Raw genomic sequence first — 16,845 nt, forward strand, 5'->3', positions numbered from 1 at the left:
AAAGAAATTGAATCATTAATCAAAAGACTCCTAACAAATAAAAGTTCAGAACCAGATGGTTTCATAGGTGAATTCTACCATACATTTAAAAAAGAGTTAATACCCATTTTTCTCAAACTACTCCAGAAAATAGAAGTGGAGGAAAGCTTCCAAATTCTCCCTAGGAGACCAGCATTACCCTGATACCAAAACCAGCTAAAGACACTTACAAATAGAGAACTACAGGCCAATATCACTGATGAACACAGATGCTAAAACCTCGACGAAATATTAGCTAACCGAATCCAACAACACATTAAAAAAATCATTCACCATTTGAAAAAGTACACATCCATTCATGATTAAAAAAAAAAAAAAAAAAAAAGCAACCCTCAACAGGGGCACCTGGGTAGCTTAGTCAGTTAAGCTTCTGATGCTTGATTTTGGCTCAGGTCATGATCTCAGGATCGTGAGATCAGGCCCCGACATTGGGCTCCACACTCAGCACAGACTCTGCTTGTCCCTCTCCCTCTGCTCCTCTCCCTACTCACGTGCTCTCTCTCAAATAAATGAATAAATAAATACATCTTAAAAAAAAACTCAACAAAGTTTAGAGGGAACATACCTCAACATAATAAAGACCTTGTATGAAAAACCCACGATGAACATCATACTCAGGAGAAAATGACAGGTTTTCCCCTAAGGTCAGGAAGAAGACAGGGATGTCCACTCTGACCACTTTATTCAACATAGTACTGGAAGTCCTGGTCACAGCAACCAGACAACAAAAAGAAATAAAAGGCATCCAAATTGGTAAGGAAGAAGTAAAGCTTTCACTATTTGCAGATTACATGGTACTTTATAGAGAAAACCCTAGAGACTCTATAAAAAAACTACTAGAACTGATATATGAATTCATTAAGGTCACAGAATACAAAAACCAATGTACAGAAATCTGTTGCAATTCTATACCCTAATAATGATGCAGCAGAAAGAGAAATTAAGAATACCATTTACAATAGCACCAAAGATAATAAAATACATAGGAATAAAATTAACCAAGGAGGTGAAAGCACTGTACTCCAAAAACTTAAAATCAGCCACAACAACTTCTTTCAAGACACATCCCTAAAGACAAGGGAAACAAAAGCAAAAATGAACTTTTGGGACTTCATCAAGATAAAAAGCTTCTGCACAGCAAAGGAAATGGTCAACAAAACTAAGAGGTAACCTACAGAATGGGAGAAGATATTCGCAAATGACATTACAGATAAAGGGTTGGTATCCAAGATCTATTAAGAACCTCTCAAACTCAACACCCAAAAAACAAATAATCTAGTCAAAAATGGGCAGAAAATATGAACAGACACTTCTCCAAAGAAGACATACGAATGGTCAGCAGACACATGAGGAAATGTTCAATATCACTAGCCATCAGGGTAATACAAATCAAAACCACAATGAGATACCTTACACCAGTTAGAATGGCAAAAATTAACAAGACAGAAAACAACAAATGTTGGCAAGGATGTGGAGAAAGGGGAACCCTCTTACACTGTTGGTGAGTGCAAACTGGTGTAGCCACTTTGGAAAACAGTGTGGAGGTTCCTCAAGATATTAAAAATAGAGCTACCCTACGGCCCAGCAATTACACTACTAGATATTTACACCAAAACACAGATGTAGTGAAAAGAAGGGGCACATGCACGCTAATGTTCATAGCAGCAATGTCCACAATAGCCAAACTGTGGAAGGAGCCGAGAGACCCTTCAACAGACGAATGGATAAAGAAGCTGTGGTCCATATATACAATGGACTATTACTCAGCCATCAGAAAGGATGAATATCTGCCATTTGCGTCAAAATGGATGGAGTTGGAGGAGATTATGCTAAATGAAATAAGTCAAGCAGAGAGAGACAATCATCATATGGTTTCACTCATATGTGGAACATAAGGAATAGTGCGGAGGACCATAGGGGAAGGGAGGGAAAACTGAATAAGAAGAATCAGAGAGGGAGACAAACCATGAGAGACTCTGGACTCTGGGAAACAAACTGAGGGTTACAGAAGGGAGGGGGCAGGGGATGGGGTAGCGGGTGGTGACTGGTATTAAGGAGGGCACATGTCGTGATGAGCGCTGGGTGTTATACACAACTAATGAATCGTTGAACACTGCATCAAAAACTAATGATGTACTGTATGTTGGCTAACCGAACATAACAGAAAAAAAGAAACTGAAGATGACAAAAACAAATAAAAAGACATTCCATGCTCATAGATTGCAAGAAAAAAATAATGTTAAAATATCCATACTACCCAAAGCAGCCAACAGACTTAATGCAATCCCTATCAAAATACCAACATCATTTTTCACAGAACTAGAACTGTCTTAAAGTTTGTATGGAACCACAAAAGACCCCAAGTAGACAAAGCAATCTTGAAAAAGGAAAAGGAAGATGGAGGCATGATAATTCCAGATTTCAAGATATATTACAACGAGGCAGTATTCACAACAGTACAGTACTGGCACAGAAAGAGACACACAAATCAATGGAAACGGAAAAGAAAACCCAGAAATAAGCCCACAATCATATGGTCTTTGACAGAGGACGCAAGAATATGCAATGGGAAAAAGTCTTTTCAACACATGGTGTTGGGAAAACTGGACAGCTACATGCAAAAGAATGAAACTGGACCACTTCCTTACACCACACACAAAAATAAACTCAAAATGGATTCGGGACCTAATTGTAAGACCTAAAAGCATAAAAATCCTAGAAGAGGACACAGGCAGTAATTTCTCTGACATTGGCCATACCAACATTTTTCTAGATAGGTCTCCCAAGGCAGGGGAAACAAAAGCAAAAATAAACTATTGGGACTACATCAAAGTAAAAAGCTTCTGCACAGCAAAGGAAACAACCAACAAAATTAAAGGACAACATACAGAATAGAAGACATGTGCAAATGACATATCTTATAAAATATTAGTATCTAAGATATACACTTACACAATCCAAAACCAAAAAAGCAATCCAATTAAAAAATAGGCAGATGACACGAACAGACATTTTTCAAAAAAAGACAAAGAGCGGGCCAACAGACACATGAAAAGATGCTCAACACGGCTCATCATCAGGGAACGCAGATCAGAACCATGAGGGGATAGCACCTCATGCCTGTCAGAATGGCTAACGTAAAAACTAAAAAATAAACAATCGTTGGTGAGGATGCGGAGAAAAAGGAACCCTCGTGCACTGTTGGTGGGAATGCAAACTGGGGCAGCCACTCCGGAAGACAGCATGGAAGGCCCTCAAAAAATTAAAAATAGAACTACCATAAAATCCAGTAATCACACTACTATTTACCCAAAGAATACAAAAATTCTGTATTTGAAAGGATATATGCCTCCTTATGTTTACTGCAACGTTATTTAAAATAACAAAATTATGGAAGCAGCCCAAGTGTCCCCTGGTAGATGAATAAGAAGGGGTGTATATATACAATGAACATTATTCAGCCGTAAAAAAGAATGAATCTTACCATCTGCAACAACATGGATGGAGCTGGGGGTACAACGCTAAGTGAAGTAAATCACTCATATATGGAACTTATGAAACAAAATAAATAAAGGGAAAAAAAAGAGACAAAGCAAGAAACAGACTCTTAACTATAAAGAACAAATGCATGGTTACCAGAGGGGGGGTGGATGGGGATGTGGGTGAAATGGGTGATGGAGATTAAGGAGTGCACCTGTGATGAGCGCTCAGTGATGGGAGGAAGTGCTGAATCACTATATCGTACACCTGAAGCTAATATATACTGTATATTAACTATATTGGAATTAAAATGAAAAAATAAAAGCACAAATGGTAGAACAGAAGAAGAAAAAGGGTAATAAACAGAAAACAGTAACAAATATGGTAGATATCCATCCAACAAGATCATAAGTCACTGAATGTCCGTGGTGTAAATGTACCAATTAAAAGCCAGGGATTATCAGAGTGGATCACAAAATTAGGCTTCAATAAATGATGTTGGGAACATTGGACAGCTACATGCAAAAGAATGAAACTTGACCACTCTCTCACACCATACACAAAGATAAACTCCAAATGGATGAAAGACCTCGATGTGAGACAGGAATCCATCAAAATCCTAGAGGAGAACATAGGCAGCAACCTCTCTGACATCGGCCACAGCAACTTTTTTCATGACACATCTCCAAAGGCAAGAGAAACAAAAGAAAAAATGAACTTGTGGGACTTTATCAAGATAAAAATCTTCTCCACAGCCAAGGAAACAGTCAAAAAAACTAAGAGGCAGCCCACGGAATGGGAGAAGATATTTGCAAATGATACTACAGATAAAAGACTGGTATCCAAGATCTACAAAGAACTTCTCAAACTCAATACACGAGAAACAAATAAACAAATCATAAAATGGGCAGAAGATATGAACAGACACTTTTCCAATGAAGACATACAAATGGCTAACAGACACATGAAAAAATGTTCAGAATCATTAGCCATCAGGGAAATTCAAATCAAGACCACACTGAGATACCACCTTACGCCAGTTAGAATGGCAAAGATAGACAAGGCAAGAAACAACAATTGTTGGAGAGGATGTGGAGAAAGGGGATCCCTCCTACATTGTTGGTGGGAATGCAAGTTGGTACAGCCACTCTGGAAAACAGTGTGGAGGTCCCTTAAAAAGTTAAAAATTGAACTACCCTATGACCCAGCCATTNGACCAACCACATTGAGATACCACCTTACACCAGTTAGAATGGCAAAAATTGACAAGGCAGGAAACAACAATTGCTGGAGAGGATGTGGAGAAAGGGGATCCCTCCTACATTGTTGGTGGGAATGCAAGTTGGTGCATCCACTCTGGAAAACAGTGTGGAGGGCCCTCAAAAAGTTAAAAATTGAGCTACCCTATGACCCAGCCATTGCACTACTGGGTGTTTACCCCAAAGATACAGACGTAATGAAGAGAAGGGCCATATGCACCCCAATATTCATAGCAGCATTGTCCACAATAGCTAAATTGTGGAAGGAGCCGAGATGCCCTTCAACAGATGACTGGATTAAGCAGATGTGGCCCATATATACCATGGAATATTACTCAGCCATCAAAAAGAACGATTTCTCAACATTTGCTGTAACATGGATGGGACTGGAGGAGATAATGCTAAGTGAAATAAGTCAAGCAGAGAAAGACAATTATCATATGGTTTCACGCATTTATGGAACATAAGAAGGAAGATCGGTAGGAGAAGGAAGGGAAGAATGAAGAGGGGGTAAACAGAAGGGGGAATGAACCACGAGAGACTATGGACTCTGGGAAACAAACTGAGGGCTTCAGAGGGGAGGGGGGTGGGGGAATGGGATAGGCTGGTGATGGGTAGTAAGGAGGGCACGTATTGCATGGTGCACTGGGTGTTATACGCAAGTAATGAATCATGGAACTTTACATCAAAAACTAGGGATGTGCTGTATGGTGACTAACATAACATAATAAAAAATATTATTAAAAAAATTAGGCTCAACTCTCTGTTGTCTAAAGAAAGTACTTTAGATATAAAGACACATAGAGATTAAGAGTAAATGGATGGAAAGAAATATACCATGTTAACACTAATCAAAAGAAAACAGGAGTACCTACATTGATGTTACAGAAGGAGATTTCAAAACAAGGAAGGTTGTCAGGGATAAGGAAGGACATTCCGTATGACAAGTGGCCAATCCTCAAAGAATGCATAACAAGTACGCACCTAATAACAATATATCAAACTATTTGACAGAAACAGAGCCGCAGGGGCTCCTGGGTGGCGCAGTCGTTGGGCGTCTGCCTTCGGCTCAGGGCGTGGTCCCGGCGTTGTGGGATTGAGCCCCACATCAGGCTCCTCTCCTGTGAGCCTGCTTCTTCCTCTCCCACTCCCCCTGCTTGTGTTCCCTCTCTCGCTGGCTGTCTCTCTCTCTGTCAAATAAATAAAATGGTTAAAAAAAGAAAAAAAAGCGCTTCCTATCTCAAATTTCTAGAACGTTTTGCTCTTTTCAAAATGCTATTTCACACATATCATTGGTGGGTCTCCAACTTGGGTGNATAGTTGAGACTCCAGCACCCCTCTCTCAGAAGTGGGCAGATCCGGGAATGGAAAATCAGTAAGGACTCAGTTGAACCCCACAGCACCGCCAACCAACTGGGTGTAACTGACACCCACAGACGACTTCATCCAGCAGAGCAGAACACGCATTGTTCTCAAGGTCACATGGAACACTCACCAAGATACACCACATTCTGGGCCATAAAACACACCCCCACAAATTTAAAAGAATACAAATCATAGAATGTCTGCTGTCAGACCACAACACAATTAAACCAGTAATCAGCAACAGAATGGCAACTGGAAAATCCCAATATACATGGAGGTTAAATAACACACTTCTAAACAACACATGAGTCAAAGAAGAAATCTCAACAGAAATTTTAAAGTATTTTGAACTAAATGAAAATGAAAATGCAACTTCTCAAAATTTGTGGGATGTGGTAAAGGCAGAGCTGGGAGGAAAATTTATAGCACTGAATGCATGGATTAGAAAAGAAGAAAGATCTAAAATCAGTAATCTAAATGTCCACGTTAGGAAACTAGAAAAAGAAGAAATTAAATCCAGAGTAAGCAAAAGGAGAGAAGTAAGAATTAGAGCAGAAATCAGTGATATTTGAAACAGCAAATCAATGGAGGGAAAAAAATAAATGAAACCAAAAACTGGTTCTTTGAAAAGATCAATAAAATTGATTAGCCTCCATTCAGGATAACTAAGAAAAAAAGATAGAGGACACAAATTACTAATATCAGAAATGGAAGAAGGGACATCACTATAGATCCCATGGACATTAAAACAATAAAGAAATACCATGAACAGCTCCATTCCCACAAATTGCATGACCTGGAGGAAACAGACCAATTCCTTGAAAGACACAATGTGCCCCAAATCACAAGAATAAACAGATGATCTGAATAGGCCTATATCCATTAAAGAAATGGACTCAATAATTAATAACCTTCCAAACAGAAAGCACGAGGCCAAGATAGGTTCACTGGTGAATTCTACTGAAATTTTAAGGAAATTATACCAATTCTCTGCAATGTCTTGTAGAGGACAGAAGCTGAGGATAGGAAGCTAACTCATTCAGAGGCCAGCACTACCCTAACACCAAAACCAGACAAAGACATTACAGGGAGAAAAAAGACAGCCACGATTCCCCAGATGGGCCCTAAATCCAATGACTAGCATCCCTATAAGAAAAGGAGAGGGCATGCCTACAGCCATACCACCCTGAACATGCTCTCTCTCATCTGATCTTGGTAGCTAAGCAGAATCGGGCCTGGTTAGTACCTGGATGGGAGAAAGGGAGAAGGCCCAGGGAGAAGAGGAGAGAGGGATGTGAACAGAGAGACAGAGATTAGGGGAAGCAGCTGCCAAACCCAGGAGTGTCTGGAAACACCAGCAGCCGAAGAGGCAGATGGGATCCGCCCCTAGAGCTGGAGGGAGCATGGTCCAGGGGGTAGAGGCCAGACGTGCCGCTAAACACTTTCCAAGACACTTTCCAAGGCACAGGGCAGCCCTGCCCGCAGAGAATCCCCAGCCCCCAGTGGCCCTGGGGCTGACTGGGCACCTGCACGAGCCTCGCTTACATCAGCTGTTCGCAGAGATCTCCCGCATGACCCCATCCCTCAGAGGCTGAGGGGTGTTCAAGGAAGAGAGTTCTGGGGCCGGGTAAGCTTGGGAAAGTCCACAGGCTGTAGGCTCCTCTGACACGTCCAGAGCCCCTCGGCCAGGGGCTGGCTCCAAGTTTCTGGTTTGGTGATCAAAGTCAGTCTCTTCCCCCCAGCGCACAGAATGCTGGTACCCCTCACACGTTACGGCACCTGCTCCCAGGAAGGCTTCGCTGGCCAAGGTGGAAAAGGCTCGGAAGTATGCAAGGGGACAGGAAGGGTGACAGCCAGAGCTGCTGTATAACCCTGGACTCTGTCCACCTGGTCATGGTGCCCGATGCCCGCGTCCCTTCAGGACAAGCCGGGACTAAGGTCAACGTCAGCCCCTTCCCCGTTTGCCACCCGACACCCAGGGAAGAAGCAACTTGCTGGGCTGGGTCCCTGGTGTCTCCACCCAGAGCTCTGCCCCAGGTGGTGACAGTCAGCATGAGACCGAGGCTCCGGCAAGCAGCGAGCCCTCAGCACCGCCTGCACGCTCCCCGTGCTCCCTTGGCCTGGCCTGTACCTCCTCTCCCTTCACCATGGGGGTGGCTGCGATGCCCTACCTCCCTGAGCCTGCGTCCTCGAGGTACGACGGAGCAGTCAGTCTGACCTCCGGAGCACGCCGTGAGGACAAACCCGGAGCTGGGCTTCTGATGGCCTTGGGGACGTGCGTTCCCCCACAAGCAGGCGCCAGCACGCGTGCACCCGGACGGGGATGGCCGCTGGACTCTGTCCCTCTCCCCCTCCCCTTCCGCCTCATTTCGCTTTCCTGGCGGCAATTTTTGCTGTTTTCCAAACCCTGGACCTCCGAGTACCACCTGCACGACTTTCTGCCATGTCTTCCGAAGCAGCGACGCTCTCAAAGTTACTCACAGAGCCTTTTACGTGTTTTCAAAAGCACACGAAAATGCGCATGCAGTTACCGAAATGAAACGGGCTCACTCAGCACCTCCGAGCCGAGCGCCTGCCCCGGGCCTGTCTGCAGGCGCCCCTGCTGATCCGCACGGGCGCGTCTCCCCTCCAGCCCCGGGGCAGGCCCCTGGCCCCGTCCCTCCCGTGGCCCCGCGACCCCGCGCGGGGCTCCGGCCTCTCCTCACCAGAGATGACGGAGTCGTTCAGCGCCTCTTCGTCCTGATACACCAGCAGGTCGTCCTTGAGTTCCGAGTTCACGATCAAGTTCTCCTTGTTCTCCTCACACCCCTTGGCGGCGGTCCGCTTGCCCTCCGAGACCCCGTCAAAGCTCCAAGCCTCCTCCCGCTCCTTGCCCCGCTCCACGCTGGACGTTCTCGACAGGCGGACGTCCACCCGCTTCTTCGGGGACGCTTTACCGTCCCTTCCTTGAAAACTGAATCAGAAGACAGTTTGGTTGGATGCGGTCCGCTTCACCGGAGGACCCAGCCAAACCGACACGGGGCTTGTGAGGACACGGCAGAGGTGGTCCCCCGATGTGTGCGGCGTCCACCGTCCGTCCTGAACGCACAGGACGAGCCCCCAGACGGCGCAGAGAACGCGCTGCTCTGACAGCACAGAGAGGCGCGAGAGGAAGCCGGCCACACCCCGCACCACGCGGGTCCGGCTCCAGACTCCCCGAGAACCGGGAAGGGCACTGCGCCCGTGCGGTGTTTCTGCCAAGCCCTACGTGCGTCCCGTCCCGTCTGCTTTGCCCTCCAATGATCCCTTCTCTTTCTCTGTCTATGGACACGTGGAATCAAAGATAAAAGTGTAAGCTTCAGGAACAGGCTTAATTACCCTCCTGCCTAAAGAAAACCAAAGTCTTCAGAGTCCTGGGACGGCGTGACAGCTACTTCTCTTCCTGGATTCCCCAGTAGAAAGGCAGGGGCTTTGTGGCCGGGCTCCCACCCGTGAATGTCCTCTCCCAGAATGTGGCAACAGAGACCAGAGCCTGGTGCGAAGTAAAATGTGGGGATCTTGTCCCAAAATTAACTATTTCAAGACAGTGACAGCAGTGCACAGAACCCAGTCCGAGGGCCCCCATGACGACACAGGGGCACAGCACAAAGCTGATGGGGATTTGGGCACACAGGTCTCCGTACCAGCAGGGAGAGGACCTCACCTGTCCTGGCGATGCTTGGTGGCCAGCGCCCTGTGCAGCTCCTCGATGACACGGCTGGGGGGCAGTGGCCGGTGGACAGTGGTGAGATGTGGAGACCCTGTGGGCGTGGAAAGCTGTCCTCGGAGGGGAGGGTCAGCACTCTTTCCGCCAGGGCCTTGGAAGAGCGCAGGCTGGCCTGGAGCGTGAGGGACCAATGAGAATGTAAGTTTCTGGAAGCAAGGAGGAAGGACCCTGCAGAAAGGCAGGAGCCCAAGAGCAGAGGGCACAGTCCCCCAGCCAGCGGACCCTCACACCCTGTTCCAGACACTGTGCCAGGACCCTTGCCCCCAGAGTCAGAGACAGGGTTCCCCCCTGTCCAGCTCCATCTCCGGACCCTCCTGCCTCCAACCCTGGGAGCTGAGCTCCACGGCCCCCGCCACGGGGTCTCAGGCACAGAACACCCTCCTTCCTGATGCTCTGCTATAAACTGGGCTTTCTGAAGCCACACTGCCTATTGTGGAAACGAGCACAACTCCCCCAGCCCTGCAGGGGCCACTCAGCCTGGACCCACCACAGTCCCTGCTTCCCTGCATCTCCTCCAACCCTCTCTCTCTCTCCCCAGCAGGAGCTTCCAGGAAGGTGCCCTACACGGCAGCTGGGTTCCAGCCCAGGCCCCTGTAGGCTGCCCCACTCAGCACCCCCCCCCAAGCTCTCTCCGCTCTAGGATAGGAGGATCTTTCCAGTCCTTGAGGGAGCCACATGCTCTACTCTGAGGCTTTGCACAGGCTGTTCCCTTTGCCTGCAATGCTTTTCCCCTCCTCTGTCTGCACCAATCTCATTTCCTCAGGTAGAACTTCCGTGAACCCCCACCTTGTGCAGAGCCCATCATACCTGCCATGGGATTCAAGGCAGCCCTGACACCCCTTTCCTCCCACTTGGAATGAATGAATTCATTGGGCCTGCCCTTCTCACCCGACTGTGCGCCTCTGGGTGGGGCCTGTGTCCACCTGTCCTACTGCTGTATCCTGGGCCTGGTACCCAATACGTGTGCAACGGACAATCATTTACATGAAAGGAATCTGAAGACTCAGAAGAGATTTGCTCAAGTCCATCCGAAGAAGGTGAGGCTTCCTTCCCTAACAGATACTTCCTTTATGTTCACTCCAAGTCCTGCACGGTGGCAGGGGCTCGGAGCGGCAGAAAGCATGGGTTTGCTCATTACACAGACCTGGCCTCCAGTCTCCATCTGCTACTGACCCGCTGGAAGAGCCCCTCTAGGCAAGTCCCCTGAACCCCTCAGCCTTCTTATCTGTAAAATGGGCCCAGAGCTCCCTGACAGGGCCCGCAGGAGCCCGGCCTCTGGGATGGGGCCTGGCACCTGTTACATGTTCATACACAGACCCGCCCCTAAGCTTGTCTCAGCAGCCGCAGCCTCCAGGCTCTACCAATTTGTCTGATTGGGTACAAACAAATTAACTCTCTTTTTAACCTCAACAGGGGGAGGGAGGGAGAGAGAGGGAAAGAGATCTAAACCACTCCCTAATAGACAAAGCCTTTCTGATGCAATCCTAGAATGTGGACAGTGTCTCACACACACACACACACACACACACACACATAGAAGGAAAACTTTAAGTTTCATTGGAACAGATCATTTCTCTTTCTTCATAAGCACCTGTTTCTGTGGGCATGACCAGATAACACCAAACAAGACCCAGGCCTTGCCCTCAATGGGCCTCAAGGCCAGCTCGCTGGAGCCAGGAGAAGAAAGGTGGACAGAAAGCCAGCACTAGGATTTTAGGGAGAGCTGAGCCAGGCAGGTGGGCTGAGCGCACCTGGCATGGGGAGCAGGTGGGCTGGGCTGCGGAGTTCAGGCGAGGCTTCTCAGCAGAAGGGCCAACTGAGCTGACTGACACCCAAGGGAAAAGGTGGTGCCAGCCACAGACAGGGCAGAGCAGGGTGGGGGTTCCATCCCGAGTGTGGCCCCCAAGACCAGCCCAGTTCTCTACACTCCACCAGCTCTTCCCCCACCAGCCTCCGCCCCTCCCAGGGCAGCCCCTGCTCATCTCAGGAACCGTCTCCCAAGCAGGTACGCTCTGCTGTTGCCTGGAATCCTCGCCCCACACTTGCTAGGAAGGCATTACCAGCCCAGGGAAACGAGGCGACATGGCTTGCCTGGGCTCACTCAGTCTGGACTCTAACGGGGTCCCCGTACTCTGTCAATCACAGACACACGGAACCAGTACTTCCCACACTGCTCCGCTGAGCACTTAGTCCGGCCCTGCCTGGCCTGGCCCCCCTCTCACCACTCCCGTGTCTCAGGTGAGGAACCAGGCTCCGAAGCCAACTCCAGGTTATGCCTCCAGGGTGTGGCAGAGGCTGGGATTGGAACACCTCTATGTGTAGCTGGCAGAGGCCACAGGACCCCCGTACAGAGGGGCGACTGTCCCCCAGTGGAGCAGGGGCAGCTTTGCCCTGAGGGGGTTAACTCACATGGGCCCCGGGTCCAGGCAGGTGAGACACAGGTGAGTCCATGGACCTCATGCAGTTCACACAAAAAGGGGGCAAGGATTCCAGCAAACACTAGAGCTCCTGTTCACCTTAATGGGGCTGCTGGGACTCAGGGGGCTGTCAGATATGAAGACTTGTCAAAAGGAGCCAAAAATTTGGATTACAGGTAAAAGATACATGTTTGACACTGACACATTAATATTTAAAGTGTTAATATTTAACACTTGCACAGATTTGAATGTTTAAAATGTCGGCAACCCATTAAAACAAATGAAACACCAGACAGATCCAGAGAAGCGAGTTTGTGAGTGGGCCTGGGGGCGGGGGGACAATTCCCTGACCTCTGGTGGAGGGTGGGGAGGAAGCCCGGAGGCTGGGGGCAATAAAGAAACCCGCGGGGACTCAGCTCCTGCATGCTGTCCCCCTGGGTCCCAGTTAAGCCCAGGTAAGGGGCCTTTGTCGCCCTCTGCTGCCACCTAGCGCTCACATGCTGAAGTGAACATTCTCCCCAAAAGACAAGGAGAACATGGGAGAATGGAGAAAACGAAGACAAAGGTTCCAAAATGGGGTCTCAGCTGTTAAAAAGAGATCCAGACCGAAACCACTTTCCCTGCTCCCAATCCAGTCCCCAGACGAATCCCCCGGTGTTCTGGAGTCCCTTGGAAGGCGAGGGCGGAAGTCAGAGGCGCCGAACACGAGGCCCTCGGGACCTGGAATTTCAGCTGTGAGAACAGGCAGAGGAGTCCCAGTAGGGGAACGCATGCAGCCTGAGGCCTGATCCGTCCCAAGCACACCGGGGGCAGGACATCTCGGGGACGCGGAGTTATCCAGGGACCAGAACAAATTATATGTGAGCCTGAAGACCACGTGGTGGGTGCTGCCTGAGCAGACGGATTTCCAATGGTTTCAGTTTTCTTCTCCATCCGTGGAGACCTATCACAAGATCGTAACAAGAGGCAGGACAGCGTGATTCTGCTCAAAACTCACTCTTATCTGTGGGGCCTTGTCACCGGCACACGGCAGGCTGCGACTCCTTCCCAGAGATGTAGACACAGGCGGGCGGGGCTCAGAACACGCATGTGCTCCCTCCATCACAGCCACACACACTCACTGAGCACCTGCTGTGTGCCAGCACTGGGATCTGGTGGGATCCTAGGCTGCAGTCGCCAAGTCCCACCAACTGGGTAGCTCAGAACAACAGGACTTCATCCTCTCATGGTTGTGGAGGCCAGAAGTCTGAAACCCAGGTGTCGGCAGGGCTGGAGACCTCTGAGGGCCGAGAAACAGGCCAGGCCTTCCTCCAGCTCCTGGTGGCCGCTGGCAACCCTTGGCACACCTTGGCTTGCAAACAGGTCGCTCCAATGTCTATCTCCATCTCTGCGTCATTTTCTGTGTACTTTTGGGTCTCTTGTAAGGACAGTCCATGGGTTTTAGGGCCCGCACAAAGGTAGGGTGATTTCATCTTGTTCCTGATATAACTGTGTCTGCAGAGACCCTCTGCCTAAGAAGGCCACGTTCTGAGGTTCCAGGTAGATGTGAACTTTGAGGGGACACCGTCCAACCCACTGGGCGAGGCGAAGAGATGTGGCGAATACCAGAAGGCAAGAGCATGTTGCTATGGGGTTGGGGTCGGGGATGGCTCCCCTCAAGGGGCGACCGAGATTCACAGGCACCGACCGGGTGAGGCAAAGGGAAGAAGCTGTCGCAGGAAGAGCAGTGGGGACGTTACAAGCCTCAGGCCCAGAACTGGGGTCAGGTCTCCATCAGCTGTGGGACCTGGGACACGTTGCTGGAGCCCCCCTGAGCCTCAGTCTCTTCAACCGTGAATCAGGCCCACGTCCCCTCCCCCAGAGAGGCTGGCTCACATATTAGGAACGGGCAGTGTGTACTCGAGCCTCCTTGTGGCCCAGCGAGGGGACGGAGCAGTACGGTGGGTGGAGGTCAAAGCTGCCCAGGTCAGCCGTCCACATCCTCTCTGTGCCCACGGCCCTCAGAGGTGGAAGGTGAGGGTCTGGTCTTCAGAACAGTCACCTCTTACATGGAAGGGCCCACCGTCCCCCAGACCAGCTGTGTCTCCTATTCCTAGCCGTGATGGGACAAGAAATGCCCAAACTCCAAAAGTGAATGTTCTGACTTCCTGGGATTATTCAGCCAGGGTGGCCAAAGCTATGGAAGCAGATGCCTTTTGGGCCTCCACCCAGCCGGGCTCCCCTCTCTCGTCACCACCCTACAGTCCAGAGTTTATCTCTGGCTCTGCCTTGCAGGAGGGGCTCACTGGGGAGACGCGGTGAAACCGAGATGAGCAGAGACCATGAGAAAGAGATGGAGGGAGAGGGGAGGACAGAGTAGGGAAGGAAGGGGAGAGGGAGAGAGACAGAGGAGGACACCTAAACATCCAGACAGAGAGACACACACTCCTCATCCTGGGGGCTGGCTGGCTGCATTTTCTGCATTCAGGTTCTGGAAGCCCCTTTGATTCCTGCCTACAGATTGCCCCATTTACTCGAGGGAGCCTGAGGGGTCTGCTGCTGACAACCAGAGCTCCTTGCTAAGAACTGCTCTCCTGCCTCCCGTTCTGCTCTCCTGGACCTACCCAGAGCCCTGACCACAAAAGCAGAGGGTGAGAACCAGCCCATGGTGGACACAGTGGGAGCCCCACCAGGTTGAAGGCACGCGTGGATGAATGGAAGGATGTGTCCATGCAGACCCACCTGTGACATTTTTTGTGGTTTTGGAGCCTGCCTTTGGCGGTGGGGTGGGCAACAGCGGGGGGCTGGGGAGCTGGCCCATGGATCTCTCCAGGGGTCTGGGAGGACTGTCCAAGGAGTCAGACCCAGCTAAGGCTTGAGAGGGTTCGTCCGTGGTAGGCGGGAGGCTGCTGGCGGCGTCTGCTTCTTCACCTCTGGATGCTGACGGCATCTTGGCTGGTTCAAAGGCAAAACAGAGAGTTCACAAGCCATTCTTCCTCTGACTGGGATGGATGTGAGCGAGGACAGTAAGGCGGCTTGGGCTGGGTGGGACTGTTAACAAGAGTAGGGTACAGAGACTACGCTTCCCATACAGACCTGACTTCCTGGGAGTTCAGAGATCAATGGAACTGTCAGAAGTGGAGAGAGAGAGGGGGAAGGGACGAGGGAGGGGGAAGGGACAGGAGAGGGGGAGGAGGGGGAGGGATGGGAGGGACAGGGAGGGAGGGAGGAACTTCAAGAACCAGGTAATTCCATCCCTTTTCCCACTCAACAGGCGGTGCCAAAGTCCCTGCTCCCACCGGACCCGGAGATGGCAGCCATCACAGGTTTTGTAATGAGACCTACCCTGGCTCCAGTCAGCCCCTGCACGGTGAGCCTGGTAATAAATTCCAGCATCTCCATTTACCCACATAGGCCATCTGACAACCAGTCCCTCACAGGATTGCAGTAACAAGGAGACATGTGTCTACCACCAGCAGACCCTCCAAGCTCAGCAGCTATAGACTTCACGGCCCCAGCCCCTGGCACGGAGGTCCTGACAGGCGGTACGGGAGGCAGGGAGGTCCAGCTCTGAGGAAGGATCAGCCCGCCCAGAGCCGGTGCCCATCCCCTCTCCCTCCTGCTGCTCCCCGAGCACCCTCCCCGAGCCCGCCTACCCCTTGGCTTTCTCCAGTCCATGAATGCTCCCCTTTCATGTCTCCCTTCATCCTCTCAAGTTCTACTGATGTCACGGCACCACCCATCCCACCGACACCCCCAAGCCCTCTGCCTCACTTCCTTTCCATTGAGCTCCCTGGTGAGGCCTCCACCCCCCAGTTCTCAGCCCGTGAGTGCTGCAGGAGAAAGATGGTGGAGGAGCCCCAGTGTCCACCACCTCAGGACTGCCACTGTCGGGCCCTCAGCTTGGTCTCAGACTCTGCCTCCAGCTCCTCACCTCCCTCGTCCCATGGGGCCTCACCGCCACAGGAAACTGAGGCCTTCAGAGGGGTGGGGGCACTCTTCTTGGATGCCTGACTCAAACACAATGGTCCCTGAAACCCCATATTCCCTTCCTCCTCCCTGATACAAGAGAGGTGTCCCCCCACCCCATGCCCACCAGGGATCCCAGCACTCCCTGCCTTCTCAGAGCACACCCCAGGTGCCCAGCACAGTACAAGGTGCCTGCTACATATGTCATCTTATGTTTTACGACCAGCTGAGAAGGAAAATATGCACACTCATTGGGAACAGCTTGGTAGAGCTGGTCCTAAAGTCACGGTGTGGGGTGTGGGATTCATCCATCCGGAAGAGTCCTGGAGGGCCTGATGGGTGGGGCGCTGTCTGTGGTGCTGAAAACATGGTGCTGGCCCATCCCTGCCCTTTGAGAACTTCCAAAGAAATTTCAGAAGTGGACACAGCACATCCCACAGATCCCATGTTATTGCCATTTCTGTTCTTTTACTACCCACAGCTGACTCCAGGGCTGGGACACTCTCATGACACAGCCTGGGTCCTGCAATGTGCAAACATGGACAGGCCAGTTTCTGGGTCCTGGGGGTCTAGACAGGGTGAGCAGTATATG

The 16,845-nt window shown here is 50.1% G+C and overlaps 1 protein-coding gene across 1 annotated transcript in view; it reads right to left on the reverse strand.

Annotated features, from left to right (window-relative positions):
* The window catches only part of PHACTR3 (phosphatase and actin regulator 3), a 228,438-nt gene that overhangs the window by 66,302 nt on the left and 145,291 nt on the right, over positions 1-16,845 (reverse strand). The window contains exons 5-7 of the mRNA XM_034640064.1: positions 15,027-15,239; positions 9,826-10,000; positions 8,849-9,096 (exon numbers count right to left, since the gene is read on the reverse strand). Of these exons, the coding sequence (XP_034495955.1) occupies positions 8,849-9,096; positions 9,826-10,000; positions 15,027-15,239 (636 nt within the window). The remainder of the gene's footprint in view (positions 1-8,848; positions 9,097-9,825; positions 10,001-15,026; positions 15,240-16,845) is intronic.

This window comes from Ailuropoda melanoleuca, chromosome 13 (assembly GCF_002007445.2).
Source record: "Ailuropoda melanoleuca isolate Jingjing chromosome 13, ASM200744v2, whole genome shotgun sequence".
Lineage (NCBI taxonomy): Eukaryota > Metazoa > Chordata > Mammalia > Carnivora > Ursidae > Ailuropoda > Ailuropoda melanoleuca.